This window comes from Ailuropoda melanoleuca, chromosome 15, assembly GCF_002007445.2.
Source record: "Ailuropoda melanoleuca isolate Jingjing chromosome 15, ASM200744v2, whole genome shotgun sequence".
Classification (NCBI taxonomy): Eukaryota; Metazoa; Chordata; class Mammalia; order Carnivora; family Ursidae; genus Ailuropoda; species Ailuropoda melanoleuca.
Genome location: NC_048232.1, coordinates 5,592,129 through 5,617,913, shown reverse-complemented (window position 1 = coordinate 5,617,913; position 25,785 = coordinate 5,592,129). Strand labels below are relative to the sequence as shown.

Below are 25,785 nucleotides of genomic sequence, written 5' to 3'. Positions count from 1 at the left end.
GAGCCTGATGTGGGGCTCGGTCCCATAACGCCGGGATCATGCCCTGAGCTGAAGGCAGACGCTTAACCGCTGTGCCACCCAGGTGCCCCTAAGTGGCGAGCATTCTAACAGTGAACAGGTACAGACGNCCCATAACGCCGGGATCATGCCCTGAGCTGAAGGCAGACGCTTAACCGCTGTGCCACCCAGGTGCCCCTAAGTGGCGAGCATTCTAACAGTGAACAGGTACAGACGCCCATTAGCAACAGTCTTTATCTACATAGAACAAGACGAAAAGCGTGTGCTCCTTAACATATTAGTAATCAAGGGATTTTACTACATCCTGGCCCAAAGAAGGCCCTGTGCCAAAACAAAAAACATCCTGGGCACCCTGACATCAGTAGTAACCAAGAGATGTGACTGCATCCTGGCTAAGAGTAGTAACCAAGAGATACGACTGCATCCTTCCTCTGTAGGGCATGAATTCCCGCCCCGGAACCTCGGACCGGGGAAGGGGCTGAACCAACAGTCAATTAGATCAGGAGCTTATCGCAAAGAGAACGGAACGGAGAGGAGCTTACCCATGGCCCTCAGAAAAGGGGGGTGAGGGTATTCAGAAGAATTCAGGGGTGCCACACCCGTGTTTTTCTTGTTGTGTCCGAATGCTGTCAGAACTTTGCTTTGGAGCCCATCACTGCCACCAAATCTTTAAATTTATTCAGTTGAATTTTTAAAAGATCAAATTGGTTTTATTCAATGATTGACAAACTAGGCAGCAACCCATCTAGCAAACAGAAAGGAGCTCCAAAGAGCTGTTTCATGGGGAAGGCTTTGTAGGGGACAAGACAAAGAAAGTGTATTGTTTCAGGTAAATCGGTCTCTTTTGGAGGAAGGATGGGGGTGTCTTGGTTTGCTGATGTGGGTTTGGCACAAGTGACTGTTTTGTGTCTTTTGTCTCTTTTTAATCAAAACCAAAGACCACATTGCGTTGAAGGGGATCTGTGAGTACACACAGAGGAAGGGGTAAATGTGGGACTCTTTGCAAACAGGCAGTAGTTGAAACTATGGGAACATTTGTGAGTTGTAATAAACCCACTGAAGAGGTTCAAGTACCAAACCAAAGCACCCTCCCCTTAAAAAGTAGAAGGAGGAAGAGGAAAGGTAAGTGACAAAGACCCCTCGGGGAGGGAAGTGTGGGGGTGGGGGGAGGATCAAAGGAGAGAGATTAATGGAGAGGGAAGAATTTCAAGAAAGTAGGAACTATGTATTCAGAGTGGAGAGGGGGCTGACGGGGCTGTTTAGGAGGAAGAGAAAGAAGCGTCTAGTGGGAGGATGAGGGACTAAGGTCAGTCTTGAGTGACAGGTGGGTAGACTCAGTAGTTATACGAAGTCTTTCAGAAAGCATGCGATCCCAGGACTCAAGGGTTAACGGAGAACTCTTGAAACAGACGAAGAAGCCAGACAAAAGGCAGGAATTCACGGAGAGGGGTTTTGGAAAATGAAGAGGTTAGGATAAAGCATACAGCAGGCTCTTGGTAAGAAGAGGGGCACTTCTAGGACGTGACGTGAAAGCTGGAGGCAGGAGAGAAAACTGGAGTGTGTGCGTCCTGGCTGCAACCGCTACAGGAAAGAAGGGAGCTTCCTCAGGCTGGAAATGACAGGGACAGAAATGGGAATGAGTCTCGAGGAGACACAGAAAAGGCTTGAAAGGTCAGCGGCAAGGGCACCAATACCACTTCCGTACAAGACAGCGCAAACTGCGAGGTACCATCCAAGGGCCTGAGTTTGAAGAGAAACTGTGGGATGGGAATTTGCCAGGATGGAAACTGGCAAGGTGAGTCAGCCTTTAGGCAAATAAATTGAAACAAAGCTAATGGGGTATCTCCTATACCCACTTTATAAGGATTTGTATTTAGCTAGAATGTGATCGAGCTCTTAAATCCTACGGGTTTAATAGGTTACAAGATAATAAAAAATAAGCAATAATTCCCCCCAGGAAACTCGATTTACATCTTTTTGTCCTAGAAGAGCAGTTACAAATATTTTGATTAAGTAGATGCTGTCCACCAAAGTAAATAAAAATGTTTCTGGAAGTCATATTTTCAAGGACGATTTTACATAGGACCTGTGATGCTACCTTCTTTGTATAAATTTCCACCTTTATAGGACATATAAGAATTTAGGAGAGTTTTATTAGTCTCCATATTCTTCAGTCATTTTACTGATACTTGTATGAATTCCACATGAGCAAGAACCTTAACCAGGTTTTTCTTCTAGTCTTATGTATTAGCGTCACTTTGAACGTACTGGCTAGCCTAGAGCTACTAGGTTTTTTTTAAATTAATAGACTATATTTTAGAGCAGATTTAGTTTTATAGAAAAACTGAGTGGAAAGTACACAGTCTCCTTCCTCCCTGCCAGCCCCCAGAGTTTCTGTGTTTAAATCCTGCTTTAGTGTGGTACATTTATTACAACCAAAAGTCAATATTGATACATTATTTACATCAGGGTTACTTTTTGTATTGAACATTATATAGGTTTTGATAAGTGTATGACATGTGTCCACTATTACAGTATCATACAGAATCATTTCACTGCTCTAAAAATCCTCCCTCCCCTCCACCCCGGCAACCTCTGATCTCCTTACTGTCTTCATAGTTTTGCCTTTTCCAAAATGTTGTATAGTTGGAATCATTCACTACGTAGCCTTTTCAGATTGGCTTCTGTCACTTAGTTACATGCATTTAAAGTTCCCTCCTGTCTTTTCATGCCTTACGATCTCATTTCATTGCTGAATTCTGTTCCATTGTCTGGATGGACCCAGCTTGTTTATACATTCACCTATTGGGGAACATCTTGGCTGCTTATAGCTACTAATTTGATCTGCTTTATTCATTTGTTTTTCTTATAGTAACAGACTCAATAGATAAAGCATTATTAAAGTGGCTTCCAATTAACAAGGCACTGGGGAAGGGGGGTCTAAGATGGCATCCTACGAAGATCTTGAATCCATATGAAGATCTTGAATTCCTCCCGTGGACAGACCAAATCTACAGCTGCGTGGGGATCATTTCCCCCTGAAGAATAGATGAAGTACTCTCCACAACAAAGGATGAAAGGACCATGTTGAGACTGATAGGAGAGGTAGAGACCCAGTCTTGCAAAAACCCCACGCTTGGTGCAGCATCATGTAACAGAGAGCTCACCAGACAGCGACTTCTCACAGAGGAGCAAGCGGTTGTTGTCCCACATCAGACACCTTGGCCCCCTTGATCTACACCAGAGAGAAGAGCCAACACTCAACAAAGTGGTTATGGAGGGAACATAACATAAGAAAGGCTGTGTATGACAAACTCACAGCTGTCCTCATATTCAACAGCAAAAAGTTAAACGTTTTTACTCTAAGACTGGGAGAAAGACAACAATGTCCACTCTTACTACTTTAATGCAACCTAATGTTGGAAATCCTAGTCACAACAATCAGACAAGGAAAAGATGTAAAACGCATTCAAATTGGAAAAGTAAAACCATTTTTAGATAACATGATACTATAGATGATAGATTGATAGATAGATATGCATGCCCTAAAGACTCCACCAGAAAACTATTAGAATCTAGTAGTTGTAGATACAAAATTATACAGAAATCTGTTGTGTTTCTATACACCAATAATGAAGTAGCTGAAAGAGAAATTAAGACAATGATGCAATTGTAAATGGAATTATTAAGAATAAAATATCGAGGAATAAATTGAACCAAGAAGGTGAAAGACATGTACTATTAAAAATATAAGACTTTGATGAAAGAAATTCAAAAAGACACAAATAAATGGAAGGGTATTCAGTACTTATGGACTGGAAGAATTAATTAATACTTTTTAAATGTGCATACTACCCAAAGCAATCTACAGATTTGGTGCAATCCCTACTGAACCACCAATCGCATTTTTCATAGAACTAGAACAAAAAAAAATTGTATGGAATTACAGAAGAACTCAAATGGCCAAAACATTCTGAAGAAAGAACAGCAAACCTGGTGGTATCATGCTTTTTAAATTCAAGCTATACTACAAAGTCATAGTAATGAAACAGAATGGTATTGACACAAACACACACACACATAGACCCGATAGAACAGAATAAAAATAGAGAGTCCAGGAATAAACTCATGCTTTTACAGTCGATTTTTGACAAAGGAGGCCAGAACATACAAAGAGAGAAAGAATCTCTTCATTAAATGGTTTTGGGAAAACTGGACAGCTACATGCAAAAGAATGAAACTGGACCACTTTATTTTTGTATATGGTGTAAGAAAGTCAAAATGGATTAAAGACTTATATAAGTTCAGAAACTACAAAATTCCCAGAAGAAAACATAGGCAGTAAGCTCTTGGACATCAGTCTAAGTGACATTCTTTTGCGTCCTCAGACAAGGCATCAAGCACAAAAATAAATGAGACTCCATCAGACTAAAGAGCTTTTGTACAGAAAGGAAACCGTGAACAAAAAGAAAAGGCAACCAACTGAAGGGGTTCTAATGATAGGAGAAGATGTTTACAAATGATAACCAATAAAGGGTTAGTATCCAAAATATAAGAACAGATACAATTCAATATCAAAAAAAAAAACAACCGATTTAAAAATGGGCAGAGGACCTGAATAGACATTTCTTTAATTAAGACATACAGATGGCTAACAGACCCACGAAAAGATGTTCAACACTACTCATCAGGGAAATGCAAATCAAAACCACAATGAGATATAACCTGCCACGTGCCAGAATGGCTGTTATCAAAAAGTAAAGAAATAACAACAGTTGGCAAGGATGTGGGGAAAGGAAACTCTTGTGCACTTCTGGTGGGAATGTAAATGGTGCAGCTGGTATACCAAACAGTATGGTGGGTCCTCACAAGTCTAAAAATAGAACTTCCATATGCTCCAGTAATTTCACTTCTGGCTGTTGATCCAAAGAAAATGAAAACACTAATTTGAAAAGATATATGCACTCTTATGTTTATTGCAGCATTATTAATAATAGCCAAGACACAGAAATAACCATCAGTGGCTAAATGGATAAAGATGATGTGTATTTGTGTGTGTGTAGGGGGTTGTATAATGGAATACTACTCGGCTACAAAAAAGAATAAAATCTTGACATTTACAACAACACATATGGACCTTGAGTGTTTTATGTTAAGTAAAATAAGTCAGACAAAGACAGATACCACATGATTTCACTTTTATATGGACTCTAAAAAGCAAAACAAAACAAAACCTAGACTCACGGATACAGAGAATGGGTTGGTGGTTGCCAGAGGGGAGGGGGATTAGTGGGGGTTGAAATAGGTGAAGGGGATTAAGAACTACAAACTTCTAGCTATAAAATAAAGTCATTGGGCTGTAACGTACAGCATGAGGAATATGGTCTGTAATAGTGTGTTAACTTTGTAAAGTGACAGATGGTAATTTTACTTACTGTGACGATCATTTCGCAATGTATACAAATACTGTGTTGTACGTGCGAAACTAATAATATTGTACGTTAATTATATCTTGATATATTTTTAGAAGTTTTTAAAGCATAGGAGTTGTTGAGATTTTGGGGTCAGCAGTTCCCTCATTTTGCAGCTAAGGAAATTGAGATCCAAGAATCAGCCTAGCTGATCACATGTCAGTACTCTTTTCTTTCTAGATATTATCAATCCAAAATTAGAAAAATTGAGATTTCAAGGTGCCTAACAGCAAATCCAACCCACAACTCATTTTATTAGAGAATTATCCTTTTCATGATCTAAGCCTTAGACCCAAACAACAGAGGGGGAGCTCTCTAGCACTCTCTGTATATATGTATAGGAATATAGAATATATTTAATGTAATAGTTGGTAAACTTGATTTGTAACACTTAAACTGTTATACATATGGTATTGACACCCACTTGTACTCTTGCTCCAGACCTTACAAATCCTGGGGCCATCCTTGCACTGACTATAATACAGATTAATGTTTTCATTCCCTGTGTGATAAAATAATGACAATATACATGATAAAGGTTAATATGTGATGAGTTCTTACACTACTCCAGGCACAGAGCTAAATACTGTAGGTGTATTGTTTCATTTTAGTTTGGACGAGCTCTTCTTTGTTCTCCAGGGTACACCTCCCAGCTCCTTCCACTGGCTCTATCAGGGTATATCCTAAACAGTTTAATTCTACTCTCCAGTTTCTGTACTGTTACCCTATAATCTTGAATAGTTAACATTTACTAAGGATACCTGACATGTGAAACTCCGAAAGAGGTCCTGGTATACTTTGTAATGAATATTCCAGGTGCATATCTTCGACATTGCAAGTCTTCTCTCGTATACGATTTACGACATGACTCCCTAGCCTTTGAAGGAAAGAAAGCTAGGAAAAAGGACTAATATTGTTCTTTTCCTCCTTTTCCTGGAGACGGAGTCTATATTCCTGACCTCATTTGCATGCTATTTGCAGAGGTCTCCATTTATTTTCAAAATTGTTACTGGTTTGATAGGATGACTAATGTCTTTAATGCCATAAAGTCTGCACTCATCCAGTAACAGGTGCGCATTTGGCAACTGTCTGCTTATTTATTCAGTACTTGCCTATATTGAATAGCGGTCATCACTAAAATAATTTCCCACGCTTTTTATTTTCATTCTCCTAATAAAAAGGATTGTGGTCATTCTTAAGGCAGTATAGAAGGCACATTATATTAACATAACATAACTTTCGCAATTCCTCCTTCACTAATTCTAGAATATTCATTCACAAAATATCGATATTTAAAACAATATTTTAAAAGGACATGTTTTGGGGCGCCTGGGTGGCACAGCAGTTAAGCGTCTGCCTTCAGCTCAGGGCGTGATCCCGGCGTTATGGGATCGCCCCACATCAGGCTCTTCCGCTATGAGCCTGCTTCTTCCTCTCCCACTCCCCCTGCTTGTGTTCCCTCTCTATCTCTGTCGAATAAATAAATAAAATCTTTAAAAAAAAAATAAAATAAAAGGACATGTTTTGACAGCCCTAGGACCCTTAACTTCGCTAAATGACACCTGTGTCTGCAAACAGCCCCGTGGGAATTACACAACTGGTTTGATGACATCTGTCACTTTAATCTTGTACGTAATCAACTTGCTTTCGTATTGTGAATATAGATTTCTGTTTTAATGATGCTTCCATTTTTAGGTNTGTTAAACAGGGGAGCCAGGATTCAAACTCAGGCAGTTCAAGGGGTGAAGTCCATAGGCCTAACTGCTATATTGCTTCTCAGTAGAGACCTATCCTATCAGGGACAACAATTTTAAAATTCATGAAATGGAGTCCTGTTTGTACTTTGATATGAAAGGAAATAATTTGTTAATGCAAAAAGACCCTGTGGGACAATTAAGCCAGTAAATACCGCCTGAGTTCCCATTGCAAGGTACAGACCTCTGGAAATTCAGGCACATTATTTCTGAAATGTACTAATAGGTCTATTAAAGGCAGTGAATTTTACTAATTAGGGTATAGCAGAAATATAAACAAGCCCTAATGAATGAGTTTGCTGGTCAGCAGAGAGCAATTTTTTCCTCCCCACCTCCCCCCCACACACACACTCCCTATTTAGATATAAAATGCACACATGATTATCTGTTGGGTTTGAGGGTGTGTCCTTAATGAAAAAGGAAATAAGCCTGTTGTTGTAGGATGTTTGAATATACGGCTCAATATAGAAGAAAGCAATAGAACTGTTGGGTATTTACCCCAAAAATACAGACATAGTGAAGAGAAGGGCCATATGCACCCCAATGTTCATAGCAGCATTGTCCACAATAGCTAAATTGTGGAAGGAGCCGAGATGCCCTTCAACAGATGAATAGATAAAGAAGATGTGGTCCATATATACAATGGAATATTACTCAGCCATCAAACATTTGCAGCAACATGGACGGGACTGGAGGAGATTATGCTAAGTGAAATAAGTCAAGCAGAGAAAGACAATTATATGGTTTCACTCATTTATGGAACATAAGGAATAGCAGGGAGATCAGTAGGAGAAGGAAGGGAAGAACGAAGGGGGGGTAAACAGAAGGGGGAATGGACCACGAGAGACTATGGACTCTGGGAAACAAACTGAGGGCTTCAGAAGGGAAGGGGGTGGGATATTGGGATAGACCGGTGATGGGTATTAAGGAGGGCACGTGTTGCATGGAGCACTGGGTGTTATACGCAAACAATGAATCATGGAACACTACATCAAAAACTAAGGATGTACTGTATGGTGACTAACAAAACATAATAAAAAATTAAAAAAAAAAGGCTACAATACTCCAAATGTATAATTGCTCCAGCCTTCTAAACTACATATATAACTAGGAAATTGAGTGTTGGTGTGACCAAACCGATAGTGTATAAGTATATACAGGTGAGCCCACCATCCAGTGTGCCCCATACCTGTGCCCACCGGATGCAAAAAGCTCCGCCCTCACCTGGGGTGCTCCTTCTCAGCACACAGCTTAGGCAGCCCTGCCCCCAGCTCTGTGTTCTTCCAGACAGGAAACCCCTCCATTTCTGCATGACCACAGAGCTGGGGGTGTCAAAAAGGCCATTCTCACAGGTTGTAATTCTCGCCTTTTAAAACCTTTGCTTTTGGGGGAATGATAAGTAGAAGCAAAAACTTCTGAGGTCCTTCACACTCTAAAGGGGACCCCGTCCACTTGTAATACTAGTTAAGACAGTACATCGAGGGTGTAAGTAAACAGGATGGGAGGCACAAAGGTAGAGGTTCAAAGGCAGTGTCTTAAATTTAGACCAGAATGGTTTAAAGGTTCTGGCCTTGAATACCACTGAAATTAGTACATGTTATCTGAAAAATGATTTTTTTCTAGTTCTTGGATTAGCAAAGTACTTAAATGTTTTTATTCTTATGCACAATGTTTACTTCCTTTCCTTCTTTTTACCAGTATAAATCACTTTGTTTACAGCTGAGTTTTATATAGCTATTTCATAAAGAATATGAATACAAAGGTATTTAGATATTAGAGTCTCCCTACTGCAGTCTCATATTTTTGTAAGAACATAGGAGAACCAACTATACTGTTCCATCAGCCAAGTAATGAAAGATTTGTGGGAACTGGAAAATCCAGTACTTTGTACATAAACATACAGAATTCTTTCAAAAATGCTAGGCTATTTTGAATTTTTGAAAGTACTTGATATATATTATTTAAGTGATCTTATAAGAATATAATAAATACCATTTTTAAAGCACCAAAAAAAGAAAAAGGGCTACAGAACTTTGAATACCCACCCATCTAAGGGTATCAACATCGATTATTGTGTTCAGTTGTCAGAAAATCACAGCAAAGCAATACATAACTGTCACTCTCTTGTTTTTATGGTCTGGCGTACAGAACAGCATGTATGCCATAGGTATATTTATAAACTGGAACGGTGATTGATAGATAAGTGTTATTGACTGGTATATCAAATACTTTCTTGTTAGCCAGAAGTTCTTCCAGTGGCTCTAATGTCATTGTACTCTCAAACCCCAGCTAAACGGACAGGATGGAAATACACTCAGTGTTTTTTTTCTTTCATTAATAAAATCAGTGGATGATGGAAGGACACTTGGAGAACTCACTCCAAAGACCGCAAAGCCTTATTGAACATTCATTTTACAAATCAGTCCGTTTGAGTTGATACCAACAGAGCTTTCAAGAACCTCAGCGTGTCTCCTCCTGCAGGCAACCCGAGGCAACCTTTCTTTTGTAAATGTCCTTTTTCCCAAGGAGTCCTTGGGAATGCTGTTTCCCAAGGAGTCCTTGACAGAATGCTGGGGCCAATAACCCTATAGGTTGTCAGGCTCTATTCCTTTGTTTCTATTCTTTTCCAAAGTCAGAGATATTCTTCTTTAAGCAGGCCTGCTTGAGTTCTAGAGAATAAGATGCATGATTCGGAAACAAAATAGACCAATCAAAAAGCTATCCTCTTGCCACTCAATATCTGCTCAAAAGAGTGCTAAGGCACATTCTATTCTAACCCATTCTGATCTTCAGCCCTTGGTGGGATTAATTTAACTGTTACAGCAGTCATAGTCAAGACCCTTGGGACACAGAGGTATCTGCCCCCAACCACTAGCCATGTTCTATAAGCATAACCAGGAGACTACTCAAATGGGAGGAAGGCATCTGACCACTATTGTAGGGCCTTCTTTGGGGTGTCATGGTGGGCCAGAATGCTTACCTCCTTTGAGGAGAGTTCCAAGGGAGGCTCATCTCTGTTCTTTAATTTTACTTCAAATGTGCATTTGTTCTAGACAAAGACATAAGAATTTTGCAAGCATCACATCCTCTTACATGTATTTTATCATCTGGGAGGCACAACATGGATCTTATGTGCTCGGTAGTTTATTAATGTCATTTTTATCCCGAAAGGAAAAAAATAATAACATGTCTGGTGAAAATCAGGGGGTGCTGAGGCCACTAAAGGGGAATTTAGTCAATACTCCTCATTTCTCAGAGGTTGAGACTGAGGTCCAGGGATGGCATGATTTTCGGATCACAGTCACTGATTTACACAGAGACAAGAAATTCTACTCCATGGGTGCTGTGCCGGGAGCTGCTGACAAAGTCTAAGACCAGGCAGACTGGAATACCCCATCCCCCAACCCCCTCACAACTTCAGTTCTCACTCCCCAAAAGAATCACGTGTGTCAGATAATGTATTACTCGGCATTAAGAGAGTTCCGCACTGGTGTGTGTGGTTCACAAGCCCATGTCCCTCCTCACTAGCTTGCTTTGTATGTTCTCTCAGCTCATGACCAGAACAGAGAGGACACCATGAGATGAGACCTAGCCTCCCGCTTTCCTGTTTGTTTCAAGAGCCATAGGACTGTGCGGGCTCTTTTTCTGAGAGGTATCTGCTGTTGTTTGGTTATTGACATCATGTGAATTCTTCCTATAAGACGTAATGAAAATTAAGAAAGGTGGAATTGCTCATACAGATATCCAGTACCATTTCTTGAAGAGACTGTCCTTGCTCCACTGTATTGGCTTTTGCTTCTTTTCCAAAGATCAGTTGACTATATTTGTGTGGGTCTATTTCCGGAGTCTTGTTTGGTTCCACTGATCCATGTGTCTGTTCTTTTGCCGATACCACACTGTCTTGATGACTGTAGCTTTAGGCTTAAGTCTCGAAGATGAGTAGTGTCAGTCCTTCAACTTCGCTTTCCTTCAAAAAAAATTTTTTTGGCAATTCGGGGTCTTTCGCTTCTCATGTAAACTTTAGAATGTGTGTAGATATCCACAGAATAACTCACTGGGATTTTGATAGGGATTTCACTAAATCTATAGGTCAAGTTGTAAAGAACTGACATCTTGATAATCTTGTATTCGTGTTTATGAACATGGAATCTCTCTCCATTTATTTAGCTCTGATCTGCTGGGGTTTTTTGACTGGCTTTCAAATCATTTCCTATGACAACAGCTACCAAATATCAAGTACATGCTGAGCGCCAACCTGAACCAGCTCTCTAAATATGTCGTCTCGTGTAATATTCATGACAACCCTATGGGGTGGGAATATAATTCCTCCATTTTGCAAAGATCTAAAGAAGATGAGGTTTAGGAGAGGTTAACTTTTCCAAGGTCACAAATAGGGGAAATATGAACTCAGCTCTCAGGGAGGGCAAAGCCCCTGGTCTTGACCATTACCCTGAGTCTTGTCCTTCTGGGTTGAGTTCTAACTGAGCCAATGTGGAGTATTTTCAGTGGGCAGACTGTTCTTTTTGGGAGTGGTCTTGCAGGGCTCCAGGTCAGTGGCAGGTCACCTTCAGCTCTGAGCACTCCCATTTCAGCCATTCGTGAAAGTCTGAGTCTATTATAGTTGTATTTACTTTTTATGACTGGGACTTGGCATTCCACTTTTGAAAGATTGATCCATCCTTGCACATGTGATCCTTGAACCCCAAACCCTAGGACAGCATGGTGTGTATGTGTGTATATTTATTCTGATTCCATCACAGTGCCATCTCATGGGGCCCAGAGTGGCCCCAACAGTTCCCTGGATGAGTAGATAACCAAGACTTCCAAACAGTTTCTAGAACCCCCTAGAAAAAAGCAGCACCTTCCAGCAGGATAATAGGTTTACCCTATCCTGCCCACCCAAGCTGGACCTCCAGGCATGGACTGCCCCTATCCTCCGTAAGCAGCCCACGTTTTAGCTGGTAGTCACCCAAACCAAGCACTTCAGCTGAAGCAAAATGCTATCATAAATAACCAAAGATGATTGATTGGCTTTTTTCAGTGCCCCTGGCTTAATATAAAGATGAGAATTAGAAGAGATTGTTTTAAAAGATTTATTGTAGAGACATAAAATCTTTTAGTAGGATTAAGTGTGGCAACCAAGATGCCATAAATCTCCATTACTGTTTAATTAATAATCACTGCAGTAGTGTGGTCTTCTTGGAACGCCCAAGGGAGTAAACAATGACTATGCCTTACGATATCTTAGACTCTTCGACCACACAGATTCAACCCCCAGTCCTTCCGATTTAAGCCTCAGAACAGATGGAACCGCTATGCCCATGGTTGTGTAGAAGTTACGGTTGGCCTCTTGCCTCTAGTCCTAGCTTACAACATATAAATTCCAAATTTTCAACTTTTATAGGAATTTGTAAGCTTCCTAACTCTTAAGAGGATCCTTTTGTCTGAGCATTGTTATAAATGGCCTTACTTTAAGCTTTTATATCATTCATTCTCCCGAGCATCTAGGAGATTCCACCACTGTGTGCATACAGGCCATCATAGTTTTATGTTAAAAGGTAATTAGAAGCTGTCTATAAAGTACTTATAAGAATAAGAGGCAAAGGAAAGATGTGCTATTGATAAAGCAGGTGTGTGCAGATTGGACAAATGGTTAATTTCAAGTTATGCATGAAATAACGACGTGAAGTTAGGACTTCTATCAGCAGAGAATTTTGGCCTGTCCATAAGAAAAACGGCTCCAGTTAAAGATATATGGAACCAGTAAGTTAGATGAGAGGTCAACTTTAGAAGAAGCAGGGCAGCACTTACCTTTACCTGAACTATTGAGATAATAGGCACAATACTCGGTTTCCCAGTAGAAATGGGAGGCAGTGTATGTCACTGTCAGACCAGAACACCAACACCTCGTACGCCCCATGGCCTTGGTTGGTCTCACATCAACACTCAAAGGTTAATTCTGTTAAAAAAAATCACCCAAGTGAGGCTTTCAGGTGCAAATTCATGCACAGACATGTTCAATGTCTTCACACTTTAAGGATGACTAATTCTGTGGTTCATGAGCACTCTCAGAATTGAGATGCTCGAAATGCCATAAATGTACTTATTGAAGAAGTATGATCTCACATCGTAGGAGGAACTCAGGCTCATTGCAGTTGTAGCCACTTCTGATACTCTAACCACAACTTGAGGACCGCTCAGCCTTTCTTTTGATGGCTGCCATTCAAGGCGGCCAGCTCTAGTGACATGCATGGTGTCTTCTGTTAGGAGCGATGCGTTAGCTCATCAGCTGTGGTTCACAACAAGACTGGATAGAAGTAAGGACTGGAAAGAAGACGATGCTTAATTGTAAGGTTCCTGAAGGCAGGACCGTGTTTCATCATCTCTGATGGATGAGGCAGGAATGCACATCCCCACTCTCACTCCTGCCACAGTGCCATACCTGGAGAATATGTTCCGAACTACTCATGAAGTGTCGAATACATGCTTCCAAGCCCTGCACCTGGAACTGGAGCTCCGAATTGTATTCTCTTTATCATCCTACATGCTATCAATTTCAGTAGGTGCCCAACACTAAGTGCCCAACACCATCCCACTGCTGGGTGGGCAAGTCCAGTTGGACCCTTCCTCAGGCTGTGTGCCATCTGCTGAATCATGGCACTCAAGTGTCCCAGCAAATGTTACACATATACCTCCCAGATGCCCCAAGCTCCTCGGTGTTCAGAAATGCTATAGATGAGATAAATTACTGTGATAGTCTTTTTATAAGTGATCTCAAGACAGAATTTGTTCCCCTGAAATAATCTAAATCCATTTAAAAAGTAGTCCTTGTGTTCTTATTTAAAAAAAAAAAAAGCAGCTGAAATTTGGAACTGTTTTCTTTTTCCCTAGGAAAACCTCTTTTTTGTGATGGAGTATCTCAATGGAGGAGACTTAATGTACCACATCCAAAGCTGTCACAAGTTCGATCTTTCCAGAGCAACGTAAGAACCCTCCAAAGGGTTTGGGGTTTTTTCCACTGTTCTTGTCAGGTACCGAGTACCTACAATACCCACAGAATATATCTCCCACTTGGCGTTTTCCCCCATTTCCTCACTTAGCACGCCACAATCCCAGGTCAGGGCCATCTCCCAGGGACATATCAAACAAGGTAACTACGTTCCCAGTTTGTGAAGCTTAAACTAGAGTTCGTTTTGTTTCATTTCTTTGTGTTTGGACATCAACGACTTAGTTTCTTAAGAAACTGCCCCAATTCATCACGCTTCTGAATAATCTAAACACAGAAGCAAATATTTGCCCTTTGAAAAGAAGCAGTGAAATGAAACACAGATCTTAAAAGGTGGTCATGGGGCTGAAGCTTTAACTAAAGCTTTTAACCAAGGCTTTAACGGGAAGCTCTATGTGAGGGCGTAAAGCATCTGGCGTTAGGAAACCAGAAGAGGCATTGGTTCCTTGAGAAGAAATCTTCAGCTTCTTTGGCATCAAGTGAGATCAGGCAGGCTGCATTTACCAGGTGGGAATGCAGCGGAGTCCCACAGAACCCCTTGCCACATCTTCCTCCCGTGGGCCCTGTTTTCTCAATAATAAAACCCCTGTGACATTCAGAAAAAAAGAAAACTATGGCACGAGGCCCACTCGAAAATATGGGTACACACTAGCTTTCTTTGCCTGGGGCTCAGTAATGTTTCGCTCAACCCTAATGAGAACTGTGAGTGGTTTAGGCTGAGCTGGGCTGAAAGATGGACTGGTCCCACCAGCTCCGACAGAAACTCTGGCTGAAATGGGTGTTTGTCAAAGCCAGTGGCTAGCATACCACGAAACTCATCACCTCCAGGAACCATCAGCGAAGTGCCCAGAGATAATTTTATGGGATTTCTGCAGCAGAGAAATCAGCAGGCAGTTTTCATGCTAAAGGATTCTCAGTCGGCCTTCCTCACTACCTCTGGAAGGGATGAAAGCCATCCCAGGCAGGCCGGCTGCTGTGCTCTCGGTGCCTCCCAGGTGTCTGTCATCACTGGAGACGGAGAACAGCATCTCACTCCCATCTTCCACTATCCTGTCCTCTGTGTCTCTGGCTGCATTTCTTGCCCATAAATAACTCGGGTCTATGTGGGATGACGCTGCATGCAGGTCTAAGGGCTCTAAGCAGAGTTTAAAATAAAAGGGAAAATGAGTATCCTACTTACACTATTACATTCAATGTCCATATGTGTTTTAATAATAAAAAAAAAAAAGACAGTTTGAACATTATAGCTTAAAGGATAAGAATAAGCACTAGTGCAGGTAAGACTAACTTAAGGTACTGGCTTTCTCTCATCCTCTCCAGGCTGGGGTTGCTCATAGAGAATGGATGGCATCTCCCTTTTGTGAGGACTGAACACGATTACATACAAAAGTTGTGTGTACTGAGGACAGTACTTGCTAGAATACTATGTAAAATGGGGATTTTCTTTTGTCCCATTAGTGCATTTGTATTCAACTTTAATTTTCATTCCCTCAGGTTCTATGCTGCTGAAATCATCCTCGGTCTGCAGTTCCTTCATTCCAAAGGAATTGTGTACAGGTAAATTTTACTCTTTGGAAACAGATACTGGGATATCTGGATCTCCCCATCCGGTTAATTGAATCGCTGTAGTGATGTGAAATGGCTAATGTACTTCTGGGGCAGGAAGTTCCATGCCCATGGCAATGACTATCAAGTCAGGAATGCCAGTCTCAGAAGCAGTAAGGTTCTGACTTCATTTTGTTCCTTATTCCACTCCTTACACTCCCTTTAACTTCCACTTTTCTCGTCTCCTTCCATTACCCTGCTTTCTCTTTGGCATCCTATCATGGCTTCCTCTCTCTGCCTCCTTCATATCTCTTGTTTCTGCTTGGGCCAACTAGAAATGCTTATTGGACGTTCTCCGCTTAGGTAGGGAAGGAGGGGACTCTTCCTTGAACTCTCAAACACACCTGTGGAAACCTAGCTGCTGGTGCATATGAAGCCATGTGTAGCCCCTTTCGTGAGTGCACGTCCATCCAAAATGTCTCTTTCGTACACCATCATTTCACATCCTTCGTAGAGGAAAGCTATTGCACTTTAATCTCCTTACCTCTTTTATCAAAATATAGTTGACACTTATTTAACATAGAAATTGTCAAAAGCTTAGTTTTCTGGTTTCTGGCTCACTGCAGATTAGGGGAAAAAATAAAAGTTAAAAAGAGCTAGTCAGGAGGCTGGCTGAGGTGCTGGAGGCCGGCCCAGCAAGCACAGTGAGAGGGGCGTGTTGAATCTGACATAAAGGGAAGATGCGAGACAACTAAAAGGCTCTGGGAGAGTGGGAGTATGTGCTCTTCTGTGGCAAGTGTTCATAACACGGACCCGGAGTCATCAGTAAGGTTCAGTGGTAAGACGGGGTCCAAGATGGCCGCACAGGAAAACCCTAAACTCACCTCCTTCCTTGGACACACAAATCTACCCAAACATATGGAGGACCAATTCCTCCTGAAGAACTGAGGGCCAGCTAGACAGCTTCTCCTCAACAAAGGACAGAGCCACAGTAATGACAGGAGCCCTGCCCCCATCACTACCAACCGCAGGGGGAGGGATGGCACTGAGGAGGGCCATGCAGACTTGCCCACCTGGAGGCACAGTGGTTTAAAGGTTAATTAGACTCTAAGTGAAGGAAACCCATTTACTAATCCTAGAATGTCCACCGAACAGTGGGGGAAACTGCTGGAACTTTCCCTGAGATCAGAGGTGCTGGCAAATACCACTGTTTAAGCTCTGCCTGCACCTTGATAGTGCAGACAGGAGCAGGGTCCAGGCACTCTAGCCAGGCTGCTGCTTCCATGAGCCCCAGGATGCCAGCCTACACCAGCTCCATCCCTCCCCCTGAGGCAGCCCCCCACCCATGCCTGCACCACCTCCAGCCATCTCACTCGGGCTGCTCCAGTTAGGGACATGTTAGGACACTCCTAGACAGCACCACTATGGCTCCAGCCATCTAGCCAAGGCAGCACAAATGCAAAGCACTCTAGGATGCCCCTAGCCCATGCCCACCCCAGCTCCAGCCATCCCACCAGGACAAACTGATATAAGTTGCCCTAGGATGTACCAGCCTATGTTCACTTCAGCCAGGGCATCCCCTATGTGTAGCATGCTGGTCCACGCCCACCCAGCTCCAGCCACCCCACCAAGACAGCCTCAGTGTGGAGTGTCCCAGGAACCCAGAGCTGCACCCACTTTAGCTCCAGCCACCCTGCCAGGACAGCCCTAGTGCAGAATGTCCCAAGACCCCTTGGCCTGTACTTGCTTCAGCTCCAGCCATCCCTCCAAGAAGCCCCCTCCACAGACCACCCCAGGCATACACCGTCTATACAGAGGATATTTCTACACAAAGTCACTCCTCCAAAACTAGGGGAGGTACTAATTCATAGAAATAAACAGAAAAAGTCAAAAGACATAAGAATATGCTCCAAGCTAAAAAACAAGACAAAACTTCAGAAAAAAAACTAAATGAAATAGAGATGGCAGTTTAACTGACAAAGAGTTCAAAGTAATGGTCAAAAAGATGCCCACCAGACTTGAGAGAAAAGTGTATTAACTCAGTGAGAATTCAATATACAGAAAATACAAAAAAGAACCAATCAAATAAAGAATAGAATAACAGAAATGACAAATACACTAGAGGGAATCAATACCAGATTAGAAGATATAGAAGAACAGATCAGCATCTGGAAAACAGGGTATGGAAAGTGCCAAAGCTGAACAGCAAAAACAAAAGAGAATTTTAAAAATTAGCGCCTAGGTGGCTCAGACAGTTAAGCATCCGACACTTGGTTTCAGCTCAGGTCATGATTTTATGGGTTGTGAGATCGAGCCCCACATTGGGCTCTGTGCTCAGCAGGTAGTCTGCTTGAAGATTCTCTCCCTCTGCCCTTCCCCCCACTCACTCTTTCTCTAAAATAAGTAAATCTTTTTTAAACATTAGCATAGGTTAAGGGATCCCTGTGACAATATCAAGTATACTAATGTTTGTATTAGAAGAGAAAGAAGAAGAGAAAAAGGGGTGGAAAACTTATTTGAAGAGATAATAGCTGAAAATTTCCCTAACCTGGGGAAGGAAACAGACATTCAGGTTCAGGAAGCACAGAGTACAAAACAAGATGAACTCAAGAGGTCCACACTAAGACACAAAATAATTAAAATGTAAGAAATTAAAGATAGAATCTTAAAAGAGGCAAGAGAAAAAACAACTGGTTATGTTTAAGTGAAATCCCATGAGGTTATCAGCAGATACTTTAAAGGCAAGAAGGTATGAGGTATTCAAAGTGCTGAAAGGAAGAAAACTATAACTGAAAATACTCTACCCAGCAAGGTTATCATCATTCACAATTGAAGAAGACAAAGAATTTTCCAGACTAAATTTAAGAGTTCATCACCACCAAACCAGCCTTACAAGAAGGGTTAAAGGGACTACTTTAAGCAGAAAAGACAGACCTTGAAGAAAATTATGAAAGGAAAAAAAAAAATCACCGGTAATAGTAAACATAGAGTAAATCACTTGTAAACCTAGTATGAAGATTAAAATGTAATATTATATCTACAAAAATTAATGGATTCACAATATAAAACTGTACATAAAATAGGGGCGCCTGGGTGGCACAGCGGTTAAGCGTCTGCCTTCGGCTCAGGGCGTGATCCCAGCGTTATGGGATCGAGCCCCACATCAGGCTCCTCTGCTGTGAGCCTGCTTCTTCCTCTCCCACTCCCCGTGCTTGTGTTCCCTCTCTCGCTGGCTGTCTCTATCTCATAAATAAATAAAAAATCTTTAAAAAAATGTACATAAAATAGAACATCATAAATATAAAACATGGAGGGAGAGGACTAAGAATGTAGTGTGTTTGAACTTAAGTAACCATCAACTTAATACAGACTGCTATATACTTAGGATGGTATTATATAAACCTCATGGGAACCACATTTATATACCTGTAATACACAAAAAATAAAGAGAAAGGAATCCAAGCATAACACTAAAAGAAGTCATCAATCACAAGGGAGGAGAGCAAAAGAAGAAGAAAAGAACAGAGAACTACAAAAACAACCAGAAAACAATTAACAAAATAGTGATAAGTACATACCTATCAATGGTTACTTTAAAGGTAAACAGACTAAATATTCCAGTCAAAAGACACAGATGACTGAATAAATTAAAGAAAAAGACCCAATTATATGCTGCCTACAAGAGACTCACTTCAAATATAAAGACACACAGAAAGTAAGGGTATGAAAAAAGATAATACATGAAATGGAAGAAAAAAAAACTGAAGCGATGATATATCAGACAAAATCAAGCTTAAACCAAAGGCTGTAACAAGAGACAAAGGCAAGAATTACATAATCATAAAGGGACTGAGCCAACAAAAGGACATAACAATTGTAAATAGATATCCAACACAGGAACACCTAACATAGGAAGCAAATACTGACAGACATAAAGGGAGGAATAACAATAAAGCAGTAATAGTAGGGGACTTGAACGCCCTGCTTACATCAATGGACAGAACATCCTGGCAACAAAATCAATAAGGAAACAGTGGCTTTAAATACATTAGACCACATGAACTGAGCAGATATACGGAACATTCTATCTGAAAATGGTAGAATAAATATTCAAGTGTACATGGGACATTTTCCAGGACGGATCATGGGTTAAACCACAAAACAAGTCTCAATAAATTTAAGAATAGTGAAATCATATCAAGCATCTTTTCCAACCACAGAAATATGAAACTAGAACTCAGAAGAAAAATAACTGGAAAAAACACAGACACATAGAGGCTAAACAACATGCTACTAAACAGCCGATGGGTATATGAAGAAATCAAGAAGGAAATCAAATATACCTGGAGACAAATGAACCTGGAAACACAATGGTTCGAAATCTTTGGGACACAGGAAAAGCTGTTAGAGAAATTTATAAGGATACAGGCCAACCTCAAGAAACAAAAAAAGTCTCTCAAATAAACAATCTAAGCTTAAACAGAACAAGAAAAAGAAGAATAAACAAAGCCCAAATTTATAGAAAAAGAGAATAAAGTTCAGAACAAAAATAAATGAAATAGAGATTAAAAATAAACCAGAAAAGATCAATGAATCTAAGAGGTAGATCTTTGAAAAGATAAAATTGGCAAACCTTTTGTCATAGTAATCACAGAGAGAGGGGACCCCAAATAAATAATATCAGAAATGAAAGAGAAGTTAAAATTGACACCACAGAAATATATAGGGTTATAAGGGACTACAAAAAAAAAATTATATGCCAACAAATTGGGACAACCCAGAAGAACTGGATAAATTCCTACAAATATACAATATTCCAAGACTGAATCAAGAAGACATAGAAAATCTGAACTGATTACTAGTAACAAAATTGAATCAGTAATCAAAAAAAATCAAATTCAGTAATACATTAAAAGGGTCATTCACCATGATCGAATAGGATTTATTCTAGGGATGCAAGGATGGTTCAATATCTGCAAACCAATGTGAATACACCACATTAACAAAATGAAAAATAAAAATCATATGATCATCTCAACAGGTGTAGTAAAAGCATTTGACTAAATTCAATGTCCTTTCATGATAAAAACTCTCAAGATGGGTTTAGAGGGATCACCACACATCAACATAATGGAGGCCATATATGACAAACCCACAGGTAACCTTATGTGCAGTGGTGAAAAACAGAGCCTTTATTCTAAGATCAGGAAAAAGACAAGGATGTCTATTCATGCCACTTTCATTCAACATAGTACTGGAATCAGATAGGAAAAAGAAACAGAAAGATAGCCATATTGGTAAAAAAAAGAAGTAAAATTCATTATTTGCAGTGGACATACTATAATATAGAAAACCCTGAAGATTCCAGAAAAAAAAAACCTATTAGAAAACTGTTAGAATAAATGAATTCAGTAAGCTGCAAGATACAAAATTAATGTTTAGAACCTGCTGCATTTCTAGATACTAATAATGAAGTATCAGAAAGATCAAGAAAACAATCCCATTTACAATTACATCAAAAAAAATACATAGGAATAAATTTAACCAAGGACATGAAAGGCATGTATGCTGAAAACTGTAACACACTGATGAAAGAAATTGAAGATGACACAAATAAAAGGAAAGATATTTGGTGCTCTGTTCATGGTTTGGAAGAACACTGTTACAATGTCCATACTACACAAAGCAGTCTGCAGATTCTGTGAAGTCCCTATCAAAATTCCAATGACATTTTTCACGAAACTAGAGCAAAACACTCTAAAATTTGTATGGAACCACAAAAGACCCCAAATGGACAAAACATTCTTGAGAAAGAAAAATAAAGCTGGATGTATCAAGTTTCCTGTTTTCAAATCTACCACAAAGCTATAGTAATCAAAACAGTATGGTATTAGTACAGAAGCAGACACACAGATGAATGGAATGGTATGGAAAGCTCAGAAATAAGCCCATGCATATATGGCCAACTAAGCTATGACAAAGAACACAAGAACATGGGATAGTCTCTTCAATAACTGGTGTTGGGGAAACTGGACAGCTGAACCGCTTTCTTTCACCATACACAAAAATTAACTCAAAATGGATTAAATATTTGAATTTAAGACCAGAAGCCATTAGACTCCTAGCCTAGAAGAAAATATAGGAAGCAAAGCTCCTTGACATCAATCTTAATGACGTGTTTTTTTTAGATCTGACTCCAAAGGCAAGGAAAACAAAAGCAAAAGAAACTATTGGGGCTATATCAAACTAAGAAGCTTTTTCACAGCGAGGAAACCATAACAAAACTAAAAGACAACCTACTGAATAGAAGATATTTACAAATAATATATGCAATAAGGGGTTAATATCCAAAATATATAAGGAACTCATACAACACCAAAGAATAATCTTATTAAAATGGGTTGAGTACATGAATCTGCATCTCTACAAAGAACACATGCCCAAGAGACAGGAAAAGGTGCTCAACACCCCGTGTCATCAAAGAAATGCAAATAAAAACCACAATGAGATACCACATGCCACCTGTCAGAATGGCTAAAATAAAAAAGACAAGAAATAACAAGTGTTGGCGAAGATAAGGAGAAAAGGGAACCCTCACGCAGTGTTGGTGCATATAGCCACTATGGAAAACAGTATGAAGGTTTCTAAAATAATTAAAAATAGCAATACCATATCACCCAGTATTACCTCTTCTAGTATGTACCCAAAGAAAACAAAAACACTAATTTGAAAAGTTTTATCCACCCATACATTTATTGGAGCATTATTTACAGTAGCCAGGCTCTTGAAGCAACATGAGTGTCCATAGATGAATAAATGAAAAAGATATGGTATAAATATGCAATGGAATATTACTCAGCCATAGAAAAGAATAAAACCTTGCCATTCACAACAATGTGAATGGATCCAGAGGGTAATATGCTAGGTGAAGTGAGTCAGACATATGGCGTTTGTCTTTTTATGAATTCACTTATATGTGGAATCTAAAAAACAAAGCAAACAAAACAAACAGACTCATAAACAGAAACAGATTCTTAAACACAGAGAACAAACCGCTGGTTGCCAGAAGGTAGGGCAGTGGGGGCATAGGCAAAATAAATGGAGATTGAGAAGTACAAACTTCCAGTTATAAAGTGAATAAAAATTACCAGGATGAAAATTTCAGCATGGGGGATACAGTCAACAATCTTGTGAAAGTGTTGTACGGTGACAGATCGTGACTACACTTGGCGTGAGCATAGCATGAGGCATATAATTGTTGAATCATGTTGTACACCTGAAAAATATAATATATATGTTTTATATAATATATTTATTTCTATATAAATTTATATATGTAATAATTATATATATTATATAAAATATAATATTGTATGTCAACTCTAGTTCAACAAAAGACAGGTTAAATGATGCCCCACACTGAGTGTTGAAGGCAGCAGACTGTGTAATACAACGCAGAAGCATTCCATAGTCAATATTATTTAAGGCGCTCACAGGGTAGGCTGAAAATCCACTTTGAGAAACCTCTCCATTCCCAGGGAGAGAGTCCCTGGAGAGCTGCCCTATTTAGAGGCACAGAACACAGTCTTAGAGAGGTTTGCAAGTCATTCTTCTTAAGCAGTCTCTTTGGCAACCTTTGGATATATGGTGGGTTTTTTTGGTCTGTCTACAAAATAATATATTTAAAAGCGGTTTTATAGAATTTCTTTATCTCCAGGAAATTGAAAAATACCCATCAGAACATTGAAAACCCTGATCAGAATCTATGGGTTGTTACTTTTTTTCCTCTTTACATCTGTAATGCCTGCAATATACATAAAATACACCTGCACTGGGGCACTTGGGAGCTTGCGTGGGATGGGTGGATTGGAGGGAGGGAGAAAAAAAAAAAAAAGAAGATTGGAAAGCGAGAGAGGTCTTAGAGCTGAAAGGAACCTCTTGAGAGAAAAGCCTACATGCCCCAGTAGAGTGTGCTTCTCCACAGCACAAGCCTTTCGTCGTATAAATTGACACTCAGAACGAAAAGACCCATAGTCCTTAATTGTCTCTAGTATCACAAACTCTACCCAGTTGAGGGTCTTTCCTATGTCCATGTATGAGAAATCATGTTTTCTATGGCTTTTTATGCACCAATAAGAGTGAATATTGGCTTTGTTTAGCTGCATATTCACTGAAGTTGTAGAGAATGCTTGCAAGACACCATCAAATAATTAAATCATCAAGATAAAAAGCTTCTGCACAGCCAAGGAAACAGTAAAAAAAAAACTAAGAGGCAGCCCACAGAATGGGAGAATATATTTGCAAATGATGCTACAGATAAAAGACTGGTATCCAAGATCTACAAAGAACTTCTCAAACTCAATACACGAAAAACAAATAAAGAAATCAAAAAATGGGCAGAAGATATGAACAGACACATGAAAAAATGTTCCAAATCATTAGCCGTCAGGGAAATTCAAATCAAAACCACACTGAGATACCACCTTACGCCAGTTAGAATGGCAAAAATAGACAAGGCAGGAAACAACAATTGTTGGAGAGGACGTGGAGAAAGGGGATCCCTCCTACATTGTTGGTGGGAATGCAAGTTGGTACAGCCACTCTGGAAAACAGTGTGGAGGTCCCTTAAAAAGTTAAAAATTGAGCTACCCTATGACCCAGCCATTGCACTACTGGGTTTTTACCCCAAAGATACAGACGTAGTGAAGAGAAGGGCCATATGCACCCCAATGTTCATAGCAGCATTGTCCACAATAGCTAAATCGTGGAAGGAGCCGAGATGCCCTTCAACAGAAGACTGGATTAAGAAGTTGTGGTCCATATATACAATGGAATATTACTCAGCTATCAGAAAGAATGAATTCTCAACATTTGCTGCAACATGGACGGCGCTGGAGGAGATAATGCTAAGTGAAATAAGTCAAGCAGAGAAAGACAATTATATGATTTCTCTCATCTATGGCACATAAGAACTAGGAAATCGGTAGGAGAAGAAAGGGGATAAAGAAAGGGGGGTAATCAGAAGGGGGAATGAAACATGAGAGACTATGGACTCTGAGAAGCAAACTGAGGGCTTCAGACGGGAGGGGCGTGGGGGAATGGGATAGACCGGTGATGGGTAGTAAGGAGGGCACGTATTGCATGGTGCACTGGGTGTTATACGCAACTAATGAAGCATCGAACTTTACATCGGAAACCGGGGATATACTGTATGGTGACTAAAATAATATAATAAAAACACATTTAAAAAAAAAATAAAGCTAAGGAGAGGTCACCCGGCAAGTACACGCGAATGGAACTGGCTTGCGTTAAAAATCATCCGACTCCCCGTGTGTAGCTTTACTGACCTAACTGTCCATTTGGCAACTGAATTAACAAGGGGATTCTATTAAATTCCTTCTTCTGACCACTTGGGTTTATGATTTCTGGGTTTGTTTACAAAAGAGGTATATTAGTTTTGAAGTGTTGCTATAGAATTATCACAAACTTGATGGCTTAAACCAACAGAAGTTTGTTCCCCCCCCCCCCAGTTTTGGAGTCCAGAGGTCCAAAATCAAGCCACCCTACTTCCCAAGTCTCTCAGGAAGAATGCTTCCTTGCCCCTTCTGGGGTCTGGTGGCTTAGGTGCTCCTTGGCTTTAGACAGCATTCTTCCTCTCTGCCTCTGTCTCCCCACAGCCTTCTTGTCTCCCTGCACCTCTTCTGTCTTCCCTGTATATCTCTTAGGATATACAGGGTACTTGGCCTCCTGGATAATCCAAGATGATCTCATTCCAAGATCCCTACCTTAATTACATCTGCAAAGACCTTTTCCCAAAGAAGGTCTCATTCACAAGATTCTAGGGGATAGGATATGATCTTTGGTGGGGCGGGGGGCAGGCCACTATTCAACCCACTACAGCTGGTGATGTAGACGGACCAACCCCAGAATGTGCAGCCCTTTATTAAGCATTGCGGTGCACACAAAAGCTACTGAAGTCCCAATCCCTGGA

General features: G+C 40.3%; 1 protein-coding gene across 9 annotated transcripts in view; it reads left to right on the top strand.

Moving 5' to 3' along the window:
- Positions 1-25,785, top strand: part of PRKCQ (protein kinase C theta) — a 200,702-nt gene that overhangs the window by 153,683 nt on the left and 21,234 nt on the right. For all 9 annotated transcript variants that reach the window (XM_034644273.1, XM_034644269.1, XM_034644277.1 and 6 more), the window contains 2 exons: positions 14,135-14,226; positions 15,744-15,806. In XM_034644273.1, coding sequence (XP_034500164.1) covers positions 14,135-14,226; positions 15,744-15,806 — 155 coding nt within the window. The remainder of the gene's footprint in view (positions 1-14,134; positions 14,227-15,743; positions 15,807-25,785) is intronic.